We start from the raw sequence: 15277 nt of genomic DNA, 5'->3' as shown, positions 1-15277 counted from the left end.
AGGTAAGAGAAAAACTTGCCCTGAACTAGAATGGCATTCCCAAACTAAGAGCCATGGAAATCTCAAACGTCCCAAGATGACTTAATCTCCGACTCTCAAAAAATGATTGACTCTCAAGATGATTAAATTGAGCCGATTGAAGGGAGTGGGATGCAAAGCATTTTCTCTCCACAACTATGCACCGAGATTTGGACTAAATATTAAATTGACACATAGTAAGCGCTCCATAATTTTATTATTAAAACGCATGCCACTGGGGGAGAAAACGGAAGGAATTAAAAAAAAACAGAGGCTGCCACTCACAAGAGGTCGAAAGGTGTCCCTGGCTTAAAGAGCCTAGGCCTTTAAGCACCTGGGTGTATAGACTACCTGCGGCACCGGAGGCCCAAGGAGGTCGGCGGCCTTCCCCAAAGGTCAAGGATCTGCAATCACATTTCCTGCTGGGGCGGGGAGCAAGACTGGAACGCCCCCGCGAGAATCTGTACCCCCAAGCCAGAAACACAGCCTGCCCGTACACCGCGCAGGCTGCAGGAGAGGGGCGACCAAGCTGCCCCTGGGCCACAGCCTGCAGGAGCACAGACCTGGCCGCGACAGCAGCCCCAACCTCCCAAAGCGGCAGACCACCGGGCTCTCGCGCTCCCTTACGCCTCAACACAGCCCGGCCCTGGATACTCACACTCACTGCCGACCCCTCTTACTCCATCAGGCCGCCGAGGCCCGGGCGAAGGAGCTTCCAAACGCCCTCCTCCGCCTTGGGTCCGGCAGCCCGCTCCGGACCCGCTCCTCCACGCCGGGCACCACCACCGCCGCCGCCAGTGCGCAAGCGCAGGGCGCGGCCTTCGCGCTTCCTTTTTTTCCCTTTGGAGTCCGCCTTTCTCAATAATCTAGCTTTATTTGAACACGCGAGAGTGAGCAACGGACACAGGGGGAAAGAGGCTCATTCCTTCAGAATGGAGCACGCCCAGAGGCAGGCTGGCTTGCGGAAGACTTAGCACCAGACACTCCCGTGATCAGCCTTCCCGGCTACTTTTTCATTCTCTACTATTTCTGGGCCTCCCTCTTGCTCTTACTTTTTTCCTAAGTAGCAACAGCTTCAGCTAAATTTTCAACCACTACTCCTCTGCGAAACTTACTAACACTTACCGGAAGTTGAAAAAGCTTTAGGACAGACAGACCTGAGTTGAAATATTGAACTTTGTGACTTTGGACAAAATTACAAGTTTTCTTGGAACCTCACTTTCCTCAGAGTTAAATGTAAAATAATCCTATCTCTCAGGGTGTTGCTGGTTTTAAATGAGCAGATAATCCATCAATACCTGTGATTATATTCTTATACCTACTGTGCTTATATTTACCAGTATTATTAAACTTAGCTTATACTCATTCCCACAGGATACTATTTTAGTGACTAGTCAGATAACCAAATTACATTAAGGTTGATAATGGTGTGAAGTGTTACTTCTATATTATTGAATCTAATAATACTTATGTGTGTGTGTTTAAGTTATGTCTTTTTTTAAATATTCTTACTGATTTCAGAGAGGAAGGGAGAGGGAGATAGAGATAGAAACATCAATGATGAGAAAGAATCTTTAATCAGCTGCCTCCTGCACACCCTCTACTGTGGATGGAGACCCCAACCCGAGCATGTGCCCTTGACTGGAATTGAACCCGGGACCCTCCAGTCCACAGGCCGACGCTCTATCCACTCAGCCAAACCAGCTAGGGCTTAATATCTATGTTTAACAAGAACTTCAATGCCTCAAATCAATGTAAGCAGCTCCCACCAACTATGTGTAAGTCCAGATTTGCTTCTAGAGGATTGAGTAACTATTCCAATTCTGTATTTGTGACATCACAAGTCCTTGAAACACATCTGGGGTATGCTGCTCATCATGCTCTCCTTTAAAAGACATACAATGAAAGAATTGCTCTACCTATAAACTCGGGGCCATAATCCAAGGAAAAGCTTATAGAAGACCAAAATCTGCTGTTGGTGAACATCAAGGTAATTCTAGATCAGGGTTTCTCAACCTTGGCACATAGATAATGTGGAGATAATTCTTGTGCTATACTGTGAATTGTAGGATATTTAGCAGCATTCCTGGACACCAAATGCCTTTAGTGCCCCTTTTACATCTTCTCCCAACACCCCCTCCCATCATCACAACAATAAAAAAAAATCTCCAAACACTGTCCCCTAAAGGGCAAAAATGCCCCTGGTTAAAAAAAATAGCATTATACCACTGACCATCTCAACCCTAAATGAACTCTCCCTTCCTGCTTGAGAAAGCCACACAGGAGAGCAGAACTGGTGAGTTCATTTTTACAATTGTATACAGGCCCTCAACACTGCTTACTAGTCCTACTACTTTTATCAGGCCAACTTGCTCTATCACTTTCTACAATATTCCAAATCTTTCCCCTTTCCTTAAAACTCCCAACCTATTTTCTACCAGCAGTTTCACAGAGAAAACAGAGGTCATCAAATGAGAACTTCTTTAATTTCCTGTTACAAAACATACAAACTTACAGATACTTCCTTTCTTTATAAATAAGGATGTGTCTTATCTCCAAGACATTTTTTCCATCAGTGCTTTGGGTTGCCTTTACTCTTACCAACTCAAGATCCTTTACCGTTGACTAGCCCCCCCCCCCTCTTTATTTTTACTTTTATTAGTATTTATAAGTTTTTGCTTCTTCAGTTTCTTCTGGGATATTTTTTCTTCTGTGCAACCTCCTCTTCTGGGTTAGGAACAACCTTCTCTTTTTCAGTAGGATCACCTCAGTGTGGAAGGGAGAGCTCATGTGTGGGTTAATCTGCTCATGAGCTCTGTAAATTCTACACTGAAGCTTTGTTTAGCTGGAGGTGCTCAATGACCAGAGAATCTATATCTAAACCCTTAAGTTCAGTATTACTCTCTGCATTTTTAAGAATGTACTGCAAGCATTCTTTTTGGGCCACCAACCCTGTGTCCACTGTTTCGCCTGAGTACACCTATCAACTCCACCATTGTAATGACGGAATGGCACACATTGCTTCTGTAGAGTGGCATCCTTCGGATACTTGGTGGCTTTTCTAATATGCATACCCTTGATGGCCTGGGAAATTTTACGAGTGTTCTTAAAGTTAACACGAAGATTTGAGTCTCTTGATATATGCATGCTTTTGTGTGGTTTTCTGGGTCAAGTGAACAGCGATCCATTTTCAGATGTTACCTCTGGCTGCTTTTGGGAAGAGCTGATGAGCACTTCTCTTTAACTGTACTTTCTCACTTGTATGTTCCCTATCATGCTTAAATTTCTTCTGTTTTAACTCTTTTTTATTTCATTTTATTGATTTTTTTTTTAGAGGAAGAGCGAGAGAGAGAGAGAGAGAAACGTCAAAGTGAAAGAAACATTGATCGGTTGCCTCCTGTACGTGCCCCAACCAGGGACTGAACCCTTAACCTGGGTATGTGCCCTGACCAGGAGTCAAACCCACTACCTTTTGGTGTGCGGGACGACGTCTAACCAACTAAGCCAGTGGTCGGCAAACTCATTAGTCAACAGAGCGGCAAACCACGGCTCGCGAGCCGCATGTGGCTCGCGAGCCGCAGTTTGCCAACCACTGAACTAAGCCACACCAGCCAAGGCATCTTCTGTTGTAATTCTAACCAAGTGGGAATAAACAAACAAACAAAAACAGAAACAAAAACTTTGACCTCTTGTCATCCTCTTTCCCTCCTCCTATCAAGGCCAAACTTTCCAAACTATTCCACAACTTGCCCCCATTTCTGCATCCAAACTACTGCAATCTATCTTTCAACCTCATCATTCTACCGCATAGCTTTCACTAAGATCACCACTGACTTATGTGTTACTAAATTCAAAAGATATTTCTCAGGTTTCATCATCTTCCTTGACTCTTTGGAAATAGACTACTTCTTTGAATCTCTCTCTCCTCTTTAAAAATTTCCAACACTGTTTTTGTTTTCTTTCTTTCTTTCCAACACTTCTTTATTCTTAGAGGTGCTTGGAAGGATTCCCGTAAGTGCTTAAAATCCTTCAATAGCGCCCAGTGGTCATAGTATAAAGTGCAGGCTCACTAGTCCAAAAGTGCAAAAACTTCCTACATCTACCTAGCGGTGGCCTACTTTTTAAAACTTTACTCCCCCCTTCACCAGGAGATACATGATGAGCTGTAAACTTGTAACCAGGATGAACTACAAAGAATTTCCAGAAGGCGCTGTTATTCTTGGCATAAGCTGTTTCCAATGCTGGAAAAATTTATCTTCCTCCCGGACTTCCGGAGGAACGCCTTATCCTTAATGATTCAAAAGTCACTTCCTCCAGGATCCCTTCCAGACACCCCTAAAAATAAGGCGCTTTGTGTATTGTGCGCCAAGGGGTGTGTCGGATTTTCTATATGCCACGCAGTATATCCTAACCACCATAATTTGTTTACATAATTATCTCCCCGTCTAGACAGATCAAAAACCCTGGGAGGGCAGGGAAGGCATCCCATTCGCCTTTTTTCGTCAGCGTTCGGCCCGCCTAGTGCCTGGCATACGGTTTGCCCTCACTAAGTGTTTGCTGCACGAACACTTCCCACCTGCCGGCGGCACTCGAATCTCCCGTTAACGGGTGAGCTCCAAGCTCTCAGCCTGCGTGGCAGGGGCATTTAAACCCTCCGCACGGGGATTGGCTCCCACTGCAGGGGTGTGTCTGCGCCCGCGCCCGCGCCCGGGAAAGTGCGCAGGCGTGCGACTCCGGCGAGCGCAGGCGCAAGAAGGGCTCAGCCCGCAGTCGGGTCTTTGGTGGCCGAGCAGCCTCGGCCCGGAGAGGAGTGACCGGAACTGCTTGGTGAGTCTCCAGGAGTGGGACTAAGAGAGTTGGCCAGGGTGAAGATTGAGGTAGCCCCAAGAAGAAAAAGTATATCGTGATGATTGAAAAGTTGATGGGGTCGGGCTTTGGGGGAGGAGGGGACGTTCCGACCCGGCTGGGGCAAGTCGGGCCCGGAGTGGGGACGCGAGGCGTTGGGAGACAGACTGTCGAGGGGCTGGCGGAGGAAGGGTGGTGGGATGGTGGTTCCCTGGACCCTTCCTTGAACCAAGCTAAGGTAAACCCCCCCTGCCTCACCACCCATCCCCACTGTGCTGCTGCGGCAGGGGTTAATAGCCTGTCTGGTGACCACAGGGATCAGACAACCTGGGACTAGTTGTTTGAAGAAGGTCTCGGGTTCTTGGCGTTGGAGAGTCCATGCTCTCTAGGAAAGCCCATTCTTTCTGCGGCTTTACCGCAGTAGCGCGGGGAAAAAAAAGGATCGATAAAACGAATTTCACAATTTGGGGCTGCAGTAGTCGGGGGCCGGGGGAGATACTGGAAAGTGCTGTTTTCACCTCGTCATTTTTATTGTCATTAGTCACCACAATGGTAGGAAAGGCAGGCGAGGGTAGAGGAAACCGAAAAACGTTGAAGTTGGGAAAAGAAGATGAGAAGGGAATGTTATTTTGCCTTTTGCTACTTGTCATCTTCTTTTGGAGGGGGGAGGAGTGACTGGGAGAAGGGAGTTTGGAAACTAGCAGCTTCTGACAGTGTTCCCTCAAACTTGTGAAAATAATGTAGCTTCTTAGTAGCAGGTATTTCAAGAATTAAGAAGGATACTTCATCTGTCCTGGTGCCCTTAAGACTGGTTTTCAGATGTCCCAGTAAAATACCGCAGATACCCCGATAGAAGTGGTTCTCCCACATTCTTGCCCAGCCCGGATAACCGCATTTGAAATTCATGATACATCATTAGCTAGAACACTTTGGAATCTAATCTTAAAATACCTCATCTTAAAAAATTTTTAAAATTAGTGTTTTTGCCATCAGCAAAATTGATGCCTAGGCATTCATTCAGTGATCACTTGTTATTCATTCTTTTGGCAAGAGGTAGTGAGAAAGAAGAATACATTTATGTAAATACTAGAGGCCCAGTGCACATATTTGTGCGCTGGTGGGGGAGGGGGAGTCCCCTCAGCCGGACCTGCACCCTCTCCCAGTCCAGGAGCCCTCAGGGATGTCCAACTGCTGCTGCTGTGAGCCCCAGCTTCTGGCGCACTGACCACCAGGGACCAGCTCCTGAGCATCTGCCCCCTGGTGGTCAGTGTGTGTCATAGCGACCAGTCCTTCTGCTGTTCAGTCGATTTGCATATTAGCCTTTTACTGTATAAGAGGATAGAATTAGCAAATATGAGGAGAAACACCTTTTCCCATATTACCGTGTTCCTTTGACAGGTCATATGAAAGTAAATAAAATAATCATATAAATTAACCTACAGTTTGAATATTTATCAGTGTTTCTAGGATGGTTTGTTTTGTTTTGTTTTTGGTCAGGTGCTTGTCTGTGGATATGCATTAGGAAACTGCTATCTTACTTTCAAAATAGGAATAACTTATCATGCCATTCTTTTCTTAACAATAGTACACTCTTTCCTGTAAATAGTAGAATTTCTGTATGCGTCTTAGTATTTGATTTTACTCTAAATGAACTTAAGCATAGTAATAAGCTCACTCAAGGTCTTATATTTTCTAATCATTCAGAACACAAGAAGAAAGCAAATAAACAAACAAAAAGCAGGCCCTGTTCCTCAGTACCTCACTTATCATGAACCACATACCACCATCCTAAAATTTGCCTTTTAGAAAAATATCTGTTATTTTACTTCATATTTTTTTAAAATATATTTTATTGATTTTTTACAGAGAGGAAGGGAGAAGGAGAAGGAGAGGGATAGAGAGTTAGAAACATCGATGAGAGAGAAACATCGATCAGCTGCCTCCTGCACACTCCCTACTGGGGATGTGCCTGCAACCAAGGTACATGCCCTTGACTTGAATTGAACCTGGGACCCTTCAGTCCACAGGCTGATGCTCTATCCACTGAGCCAAACCGGTTAGGGCAACTTCATATTTTTAATGGGCTTTTTAAAAAACATTACCCTTTTCCAAAGTGATAATCTATAAAATCATACTTTTGATGTATTTTATACCTTTTTCTAGTATACATTATAGTAAATATGTAAATACTAAATGCATAGCTATTGCTTATGTAATGGCTAAAACCATAGCTTGTTCTCACTCTGTACTTCGGAAAATACTGCTTTGGGTCCTAATCTATTTTTAAAATAAAGTGAAAATTGGACTACCTAAACTGTAAGGCCAATGGACTTCAAAGTTCTGTGAGCCCTATGATGGCCTTCACTATTATGACACCGTTATAGTAAATTATTTGGTTTCACCAGGTAAAAAGTATATTAGAATAGCAAAAGGAAAAAAGGATACTTACTCTGAGATTTTTGTGAAATCAGCGGCCTTTTTTTTTTTCTTTTTCTTCTGACTAAGGTGCTTTATTTTCCTCCTTTGGTTTTAACTATTTGTGTTCTGCATTATGTATATACTAGAGGCCCGGTGCACAAATTCGTGCATGGTTGGGGTCCCTTGGTCTGGCCTGTGATAGGGGCCGATCGGGGGCCGTGTCGCCCAGTCCCCATTCGGTCTGATCGGGGCTGGCTGGTCCGGGGGAGGGACCATGGGAGGTTGGCCGGCCGCGGGAGGTTGGCTGTGGGAGTGCACTGACTACCCAGCCGGCCAGGGGGAGGGACTGTGGGAGGTCAGCTGTGGGAGTGCACTGACCACCAGTGGGCAGCTCCTGTGTTGAGCATCTGCCTCCCGGTGGTCAGTGTGTCATCATAGTGACCGGTTGACCAATTGAGAGGTCAACCAGTCATAATGGTTGCTTAGGCTTTTATATATATAGATAAGTTAGCATTTATAATATATGATGTTGCGTGCATCCAAGAGTGCTGAACTTTTTACTCCAGTGCCATATTTTGTTTCTGGGTCTGTAGATTGACAGGGGAGTAGATGACAAGGACTGGTATTTTCTTTGTTGTGGAGAGTGGCTTGAAACAGATTGATCCACAGTGCCTCCAACAATTGGAGGAAGAGAATTGTGGAGCCAGGAAACAGCATGTACTGTGTAATATTGGAGGTGAAGATGGTGTTTTATTTCCACTCATTTAAATTCACTGATATTTTGGGTTTGATTTTAATTTAGGTTGTGTTGCTACTAAAATATTTAAATCACTGATCACCATAGTTTTATGGAATTCCCTCATCTTGTTGATTTTGTGAGTTCTGTAACTTGGATTTAAAGTTTGTTTTAAATTTATTTTAGCAATGTTTTGACAATTGAGATTATCTTTAGATGGCCCCTGATGCTTATAAAATAAAATCCAAACTTTTTGGTATAGTATACAAAGCCCTTCACAACCTGTCTCCTGCCTGCCTTTTAAAGCCACCCTGCCCTGTATGTATGTTAAATTCTTGCAGGACTATTGGTGCCTTACATTGTGGCACTTCTTTGATAGTCTGAAACCACAATTTCTTTCGAGTTGATCATGCTTGGATTTTTATTCCCAAATCATAATCATGATAGATGTTTAATAATTATTATGAAAAACTTTGTTTTATTAAAGCCAAATGCTTTTCATGAATTAGCTCAGTCCTTATAACAACATTTGATATAAGCATTACACTGAGTGGCCAGATTAATATGATCTCTGAACGCATAATAATCTGGCCACTCAGTGTGTGTGTGTGTGTGTGTGTGTGTGTGTGTGTGTGTGTATGTATATACAGAGGCCCGGTGCATGAATTCGTGCATGGGTGGTGTCCGGCCAGCCTGGCCAGAGGGAGGGGACAGGGGGGGTGGCCAGCCTGCCTGCTGGTCGAACTCCTGGTCGAGGGGACTATTTGCATATTAGCCTTTTATTATATAGGATATACACTTAGTGGCCAGATTATTATGCGTTCAGAGATCATAATAATCGGCCACTCAGTGTATATTCTCATTTAATGAGAAAGCAGAATCACAGAGAAGTTAAGTAAGCAATAGTCAGGATTTGAAACCATTATACCTCCAAATGTTGGGCACTTAATCACTACACTGTATTGCCTTTTGTTTAAATAAGAATGCCACTCCTTTAATTTACTGTGAGGGGGATATTCTTTTCCAGGGACCTGAATACTATACTTTCATCTGTGGCATCTGAATTCTGGTATCGGAATATTTGAGAACCTAACCAGAAAGCTTCTAGGCGAACTTTGAATCAGAGCCAAAATTTTAGATAGTTTGGGTGAATATTTCATTCTGGCAAGGTGAAGCCTTGCCAGTCATCCCCACCTCACACTTGCTATCTTCCTGGCAGATATCATATTTATGTTTGTCAGATTGTATTTTCCTTCCCTGGAAGATGAATGCTCTAATTTCTCTCTCTCTCTCAAATGTTTTTATTGATTTTAGAGAGAAAGAGAGAGGGGGAGAGAGAGAGAAACATTGATGTGAGAGAGAAACACCAGTTAGTTGCCCTTTGCACACGCAGGGCTAGGGCAAATGCTGCATTCCTTGAGCTCCCTTATCTTTCATATAGAACATCCATTTTCTGTTCTCATAGCTATTTTTTAGACAGGGTCAATATAATAAATTACTTGATTATAATCACATCTAGAGTAAAAGTGTGAAGTTCCAAGGTTGAACAGGATTTAAAAACTAGGTATTGACATCAAGCAATTAAGTTATAATAGGTGTTTCTGTAAAACTGACATGTAATTTTGGTCTTTTTGGTTCATGTTTGTTGGTGGTACTTTCTCACTCAGCAGTATACAATCATGTGTTTGAATCATGTGTTTCAGTGCTGTTTGAAACCAAGATATTTAATAAATATGATTAGTGGTGCGCTTACATGTACATTGTTTTGGGGCCTGTACATAAGAATAAAGTTGTTCCTGTAGAAGGAAGTTAAAAGGAAAGAGGAAGTAAAAGGAGGAAGCTAGCCTTAACATAAATAAGACTCTTATCTAATGCCTTCAGGAAGAATTAAATTTCCTAACCTGAGCATGAATTCTTTTTTGCCTAACCCAGAGTATTTAGAATATTTTGGAATTCTCTGCAACTGTACTTTTTGAGTATGTGGGTGAATATTTTTCCTTTCTCCCCTCCTTCCTTCCTTCCTTCCTTTTTTTTTTAAAAATATTTTTATTTATTTCAGAGAGGAAGGGAGAGGAAGAGAGAGATTGAAACATCAATGATGTGAATCATTGATCGGTTGCCTCCTGCACACTCCCTACTGGGGATTGAGCCCACAACCTAGGCATGTGCCCTTGACTGGAATCAAACCCGGGACCCTTTAGTCCCCAGGCTGACGCTCTATCCACTGAGCCAAACCAGCTAGGGCCCTTCCTTCTTTCTTTATGTGGAAACTTTTTTTTTTTAATTTCACTCCAGTCTTTTTTTAAAATATATTTTTATTGATTTCAGAGACGAAGGGAGAGGGAGAGGGAGATGGAAACATCAATGATGAGAGAGAATCATTGATCGGCTGCCTCCTGCATGCCCCCTACTGGGAATGGAGTCCACTGAGCCAAACCAGCTAGGGCCCTTCCTTTTGAGCCAAACCAACTAGGGCTCAGTGGATGTGCCTTGACTGGAATCAAACCCGGAACCCTTCAGTCTGCAGGTTGACACTCAATCACTGAGCCAAACCAGCTAGGGCAATGTGTAACCATTTTTTTTTTCAAATATATTTTTATTGATTTTTCAGAGAGAAAGGGAGAGGGAGAGAGAGATAGAAACATCAGTGAGGAGAGAGAATTATTGATCGGCTGCCTCCTGCACGCCCCACACAGGGGATCAAGCCCACAACCCGGGCATGTGCTCTTGACCAGAATCAAACCTAGGACCGACCCTTCAGTCTGCAGGTCAATGCTCTATCCACTGAGCCAAACTGGCTAGGGCTATGTGTAAACATTTTTTTTAAAAAATATATTTTATTGGTTTTTTACAGAGAGGAAGGGAGAGGGAGAGAGAGTTAGAAACATCGATGAGAGAGAAACATCGATCAGCTGCCTCCTGCACACCTCCTACTGGGGATGTGCCCGCAACCCAGGTACATGCCCTTGACTGGAATCGAACCTGGGACCTCTCAGTCCGCAGGCCGACGCTCTATCCACTGAGCCAAACCGGTTAGGGCTGTGTAAACATTTTTAATGTTTCATGTTAAAAATGGAATCTAAGAGCAAAAATATATTCCTAAAAATAAACTAAATTATTTTACCCAGTAATGGCCCATATCTGAATTTCTACTTTGTTCTCCTTAACCCTTTCTCCCACTCCTTCCATTTATTCTCCATTATTCATCCCTAGAGTCTTCAAGAAAGAGTGCTTAGGTGTATTGTGCATATACTTGTACTTCCTTTGGTGCCTAGAATGGTACCTAATAACTGACTGCATGAGATACCAAGTGTGACATAGGCACGATTGACAAGGCTTTATCTGTCAGAAAGTATTTTGGCTCTGATTCTAAGTTTGCCTACAACTTTCTGGTTAGCTTCTCAAATACTTTGATACCAGGAGTCAGTTACTACAGATAGAGAACATAACAAATAACATGAATATATAAATGCTCAGTTCATTAATAATTGTCATTGCTAGGCACTATACTAAGCACTTTATGTATATTAACTAATTTTATTTCTGAAACAACCCAGGGAGGTAGAGCTGTTAACGAATGAGGAAACTGATACTTGAATAGGTTAAGTAAACTGCCTGGGTATCAGAGCTAAGATGAATTCACAGTCTATCAGAGTTGGTATTATTAGCCACTACGTGATGCTCACTCAACACGATTTATTAAATTATCTCATCTTATCCAGAAGTAGCAAGCTTAGTCACAGGAGAATTAATAACTAAAATCATATTCAACCCAACTAGCCCTTGACAGTATTTCAGATGGTCGTAGCCTTAGGCTAAGAAGATTTTAGTCCGGTAGAGAGGCAGCATTTATGTTCATGAAACAACTAAGAAAACTGAAATAAAAAATGAAACGGAAAACTATATATTTGGACACAGTGGAAAAGAGTGCTTTATTTTCTGTATCCTAACTACAATGTATCGTAAAATACCTATTTCAAAAGAAACAAGGGTAGTTTTCTTGACATCAAAATGTGTTCCCTTACTTGATAACAGATGTGTGAAAGATATTTGGAATTAATTAAGAGGGATATATTTTAGGACTAGGGTTCCTTTCTGCCAAACCTACAAGACTGGGCAGGCTACTGACTCCCCATTGCTTTTCATCCATTATTATAGATGAGTTTCAACTCTCTTGGGGAGGTCCCCATAGCTACACTGTAGTTTTCACCACATTGTCTTCTGACAGCCCTGGTCTATAATTTCCCTCTTCAGTTGGGCTCTGGTATGACTTGCCTTCCGAAGACCACAGGTCTTGCAAACAACTGCTTTCTCTTTCTCAGCTACTCTCAAGTCTGTTCCAATAAGGCCCTCAACCTCCATTCTTTCCCATGGCCAGTAAGGATTGTGTATTACAGAATGAGCCTAAGTGCAGACGAGTTGCCTTTTTTTCTCTTAGCATAAAGAAATTGGAGTAGATGATTTCTGAGGTTTATTTCTCTTCAGAGATAATTCTCTGAGATGAGAATTAAACAGAAACATTGTTCCCAGGTAATTGATTGGTTAATTATGCAGAAATTTCTTAGGCTAGAATTTTCCAAATGGTGTTTCATGGAAGCCTGTTTCCTTGGGATTAATAAAAATATTCTTGGAAGGAAGGATTTTATGGCCATCTACATTTAACTGGGATAGCCACAGTTAAACAGGTTTCTTCACTGCTTCAGCATTTCTGATTTCCAATCAAGAATTTAATTATCCAGCCAGTCTGTGATGCCAGGAAAACTATAAAAATTAGCATGTTGGGAGGGAAGTATAAGAGTTAAATATATTCATTGTTGAAAGTCAGTGGATGATATTCAAAATTGAAAATATCAAGAAACAACACTAGCCCTAACTGGTTTTGCTCAGTGGTTAGAGCATCAGCCCTCGTACTGAAGGGTCGTAGGTTTGATTCAGGTCAAGGGCAAATACCTTTTTTTTTTGACCTTTCAACTATTTAATACTTATCTACACACACGTTACCAACAGGTATCATTCTCACTTTATAAATGAAAAGTTCAAGTCAGGTATCGGTCCTCTTTCTTCCTCAGGGAAGTTTGCAGAGGACCCCAGGCCTTGATACCCTAACTCCTAGAACCTGTTAGGGAGGTTTTGGAATTACAGGTAGGGAAATACAGATGCCAAATGACCTACACTCAGACCAGAAGACAAAAGTACTTGGACATTTTAATGAACTTCCCTACACAGGCCCCACCAACACCCTTAAACTTCTCCTCGGCTCTTCTGCTGAAGCATTTGGCCTTCACAATGACAGGCTGCTTTGGGAGCTTTCCCTTCCCCAGAACTTTGTAGTAGCCCGATCGTACCACATCAATTAGAGCAACTCCAGTCTTGCTTTTGGCAGCATTTACCCGAGTCTGCTCACTGACCAGGGTCCACAGTTTATCAAGGTTGACAGTTGAGCAGAAGCTCTGGTTCCTCTTTAAGTGGTAATGCCTCATACCAACTTTCCCAAAGTAACCTGGGTGATATTTGTCGAAGTTGATCCTGTGATGATGCAAGCCACCAGCATTACCGCAGCCCCCGGGGTGCTTCCTGTGCTTGCCGATGCGGCCGTGGCCGTGGCTCACGTGGCCCTGAAGTTTTCGGGTCTTCCTGAGTCTGGATGGCATGTCGGTGGCCATGCTGCAAGAGGGGCAAGGGCAAATACCTTGGTTGTAGGGCTGTGACCCTGCAGGAGGCAACCAATCCTTGTCTCTCTCTTTCTGTCTCTCCCCATCCTTTCCACTCTCTCTAAAAAATAAATCAATGGAAAAAATATCCTCGGGTAAGGATTAACAACAACAACACTATTAGCTCTGATCTGGGGTTAAATACTAGAAAAACCAGTACTATTGAAAATTTTGCCTCTGGGGTCCTGGAAGTAGGAATTGGTTTGGGACAGTTCTATTATAGAACTATTTGACTTCTCATTTGATTAAAATTAAATATGAAAGAATATAAAAGTCTTCAAAAATAATTTTTACTGGCTGAATAACATTCCATCATGTAGTTATACCATAAATTATTTAGTCAAATTCCCTATCATTGATTGTTTAGATCACTTCAATATTTTTAACATCTATAATAATAAAAGCATAATATGCTAATTAGATTGGACAGCCAAATAACCTTCCAGACATCATTCCGGATGTCCTTCCGGATGAAGCCACAGCAGTGGGGGCCAAGGCAGAGGCAGTTAGGGGTGATCAGGCAGGCAAGCAAGCAGTCAGGGGTAATCAGGCAGGCAGGCAGAGGTGGTTAGGGGCAGTGAGGCAGGCAGGTGAGCAGTTAGGGGCGATCAGGCAGGCAAGCTAGTGGTTAGGAATGATTAGGCAGGCAGACGAGCAGTTAGGGCATCAGGCAGGCAGGAAGAGTGGTTAGGGGCAATCAGGCAGGCAGGCAAGTGGTTAGGGGCGATAAGGCAGGCAGGCCGAGGGGTTAGGGGCGATCAGGCAGGCAGGCGAGTGGTTAGGGGTGATCAGGCAGGCAGGCGAGCCATTAGGGGCGATCAGGCAGGCAGGCAGAAGGGTTAGGGGCGATCAGGCAGGCAGGCGAGTGGTTAGGGGTGATCAGGCAGGCAGGCAGACATCCCATGAGTGATCCTGGATTGCGAGAGGGTGCAGGCCGCGCCTAGGGACCCCCCCTCCCGTTCATGAATTTCATGCACCTGGCCTCTAGTTATAAATAATACTGAGACTAATGTGTTTTTGTCTGTAGCTATGATTTTCTTCTAGGTTGCTATAAATGGAAAAAGGCCAGAGTAAGAATATTGAAAAATTTCTTGTGTATATTTCATTATCTTTAGGAAGTTTTGGTTTTTAAAAATCAACATTTTCTTAAATAGTGTCCAAGAAAACTTTAATTTTATAGGTGTGAGACTTGAAATACCCACAAACATCCTGGATGCTAGAAAAATACTATATATATAAATATTTCTTGTGTCATTAGGAGCTTGCAACATTTTTTATCTTTTAGAGTTTTTTACCTCCTTTCTTCTCCAGGAAGAAAAGTGGTGGTTGGCAAACAGAATAGAACAACCATGTTAAAAATATACCTGCTCTGGCCTGGTAGCTCAGTTGGTTAGAGCGTTGTCCCAATACACCAAGGCTGCAGGTTTAATCCCCTGTCAAGGCACTTACAAGAATCAACCAACGAATGCATAAATAAGTGAAACAACAAATCAATGTTTTTCTCTCTCTCTCTTTCTTTCTCTAAAATCAATCAATAAATAAAAGTTTT

General features: G+C 42.9%; 3 protein-coding genes across 15 annotated transcripts in view; 1 reads left to right on the top strand and 2 right to left on the bottom strand.

Annotated features, from left to right (window-relative positions):
• ZNF106 (zinc finger protein 106) overlaps window positions 1–825 on the bottom strand; it is a 63883-nt gene extending 63058 nt beyond the window's left edge. For 4 of the 10 annotated variants that reach the window (XM_080650097.1, XM_080650099.1, XM_080650104.1 and 1 more), the window contains exon 1: window positions 677–814. The gene's annotated coding sequence lies outside the window, so the exon portion shown is untranslated. Of the gene's footprint in view, window positions 1–676 lie in introns of all 10 variants that reach the window. The other 6 variants (XM_080650101.1, XM_080650100.1, XM_080650094.1 and 3 more) reach the window with 6 other exon arrangements.
• Window positions 695–13671, bottom strand: LOC308235607 (large ribosomal subunit protein uL15-like; the record flags this gene model as incomplete). The annotated part of the gene is made up of 3 exons (XM_080644605.1): window positions 13240–13671; window positions 2970–3102; window positions 695–888 (listed from the first exon to the last, which is right to left on the bottom strand). The coding sequence occupies exons 1-3, from the start codon at window positions 13666–13668 to the stop codon at window positions 695–697; spliced, it is 756 nt and encodes a 251-aa protein (XP_080500731.1). The 5' UTR covers window positions 13669–13671.
• SNAP23 (synaptosome associated protein 23) overlaps window positions 4730–15277 on the top strand; it is a 57510-nt gene continuing 46962 nt past the window's right edge. The window contains exon 1 of one of the 4 annotated variants that reach the window (XM_080674837.1): window positions 4730–4845. The gene's annotated coding sequence lies outside the window, so the exon portion shown is untranslated. The remainder of the gene's footprint in view (window positions 4846–15277) is intronic. The other 3 variants (XM_080674838.1, XM_080674840.1, XM_080674839.1) reach the window with 3 other exon arrangements.

The sequence above is a fragment of the Plecotus auritus genome (genome assembly GCF_963455305.1).
Source record: "Plecotus auritus genome assembly, chromosome: 1".
Taxonomy (NCBI): Eukaryota; Metazoa; Chordata; class Mammalia; order Chiroptera; family Vespertilionidae; genus Plecotus; species Plecotus auritus.
Note: the sequence above shows the minus strand (reverse complement) of the source record. Positions and strands in the feature narration are given on the sequence as shown.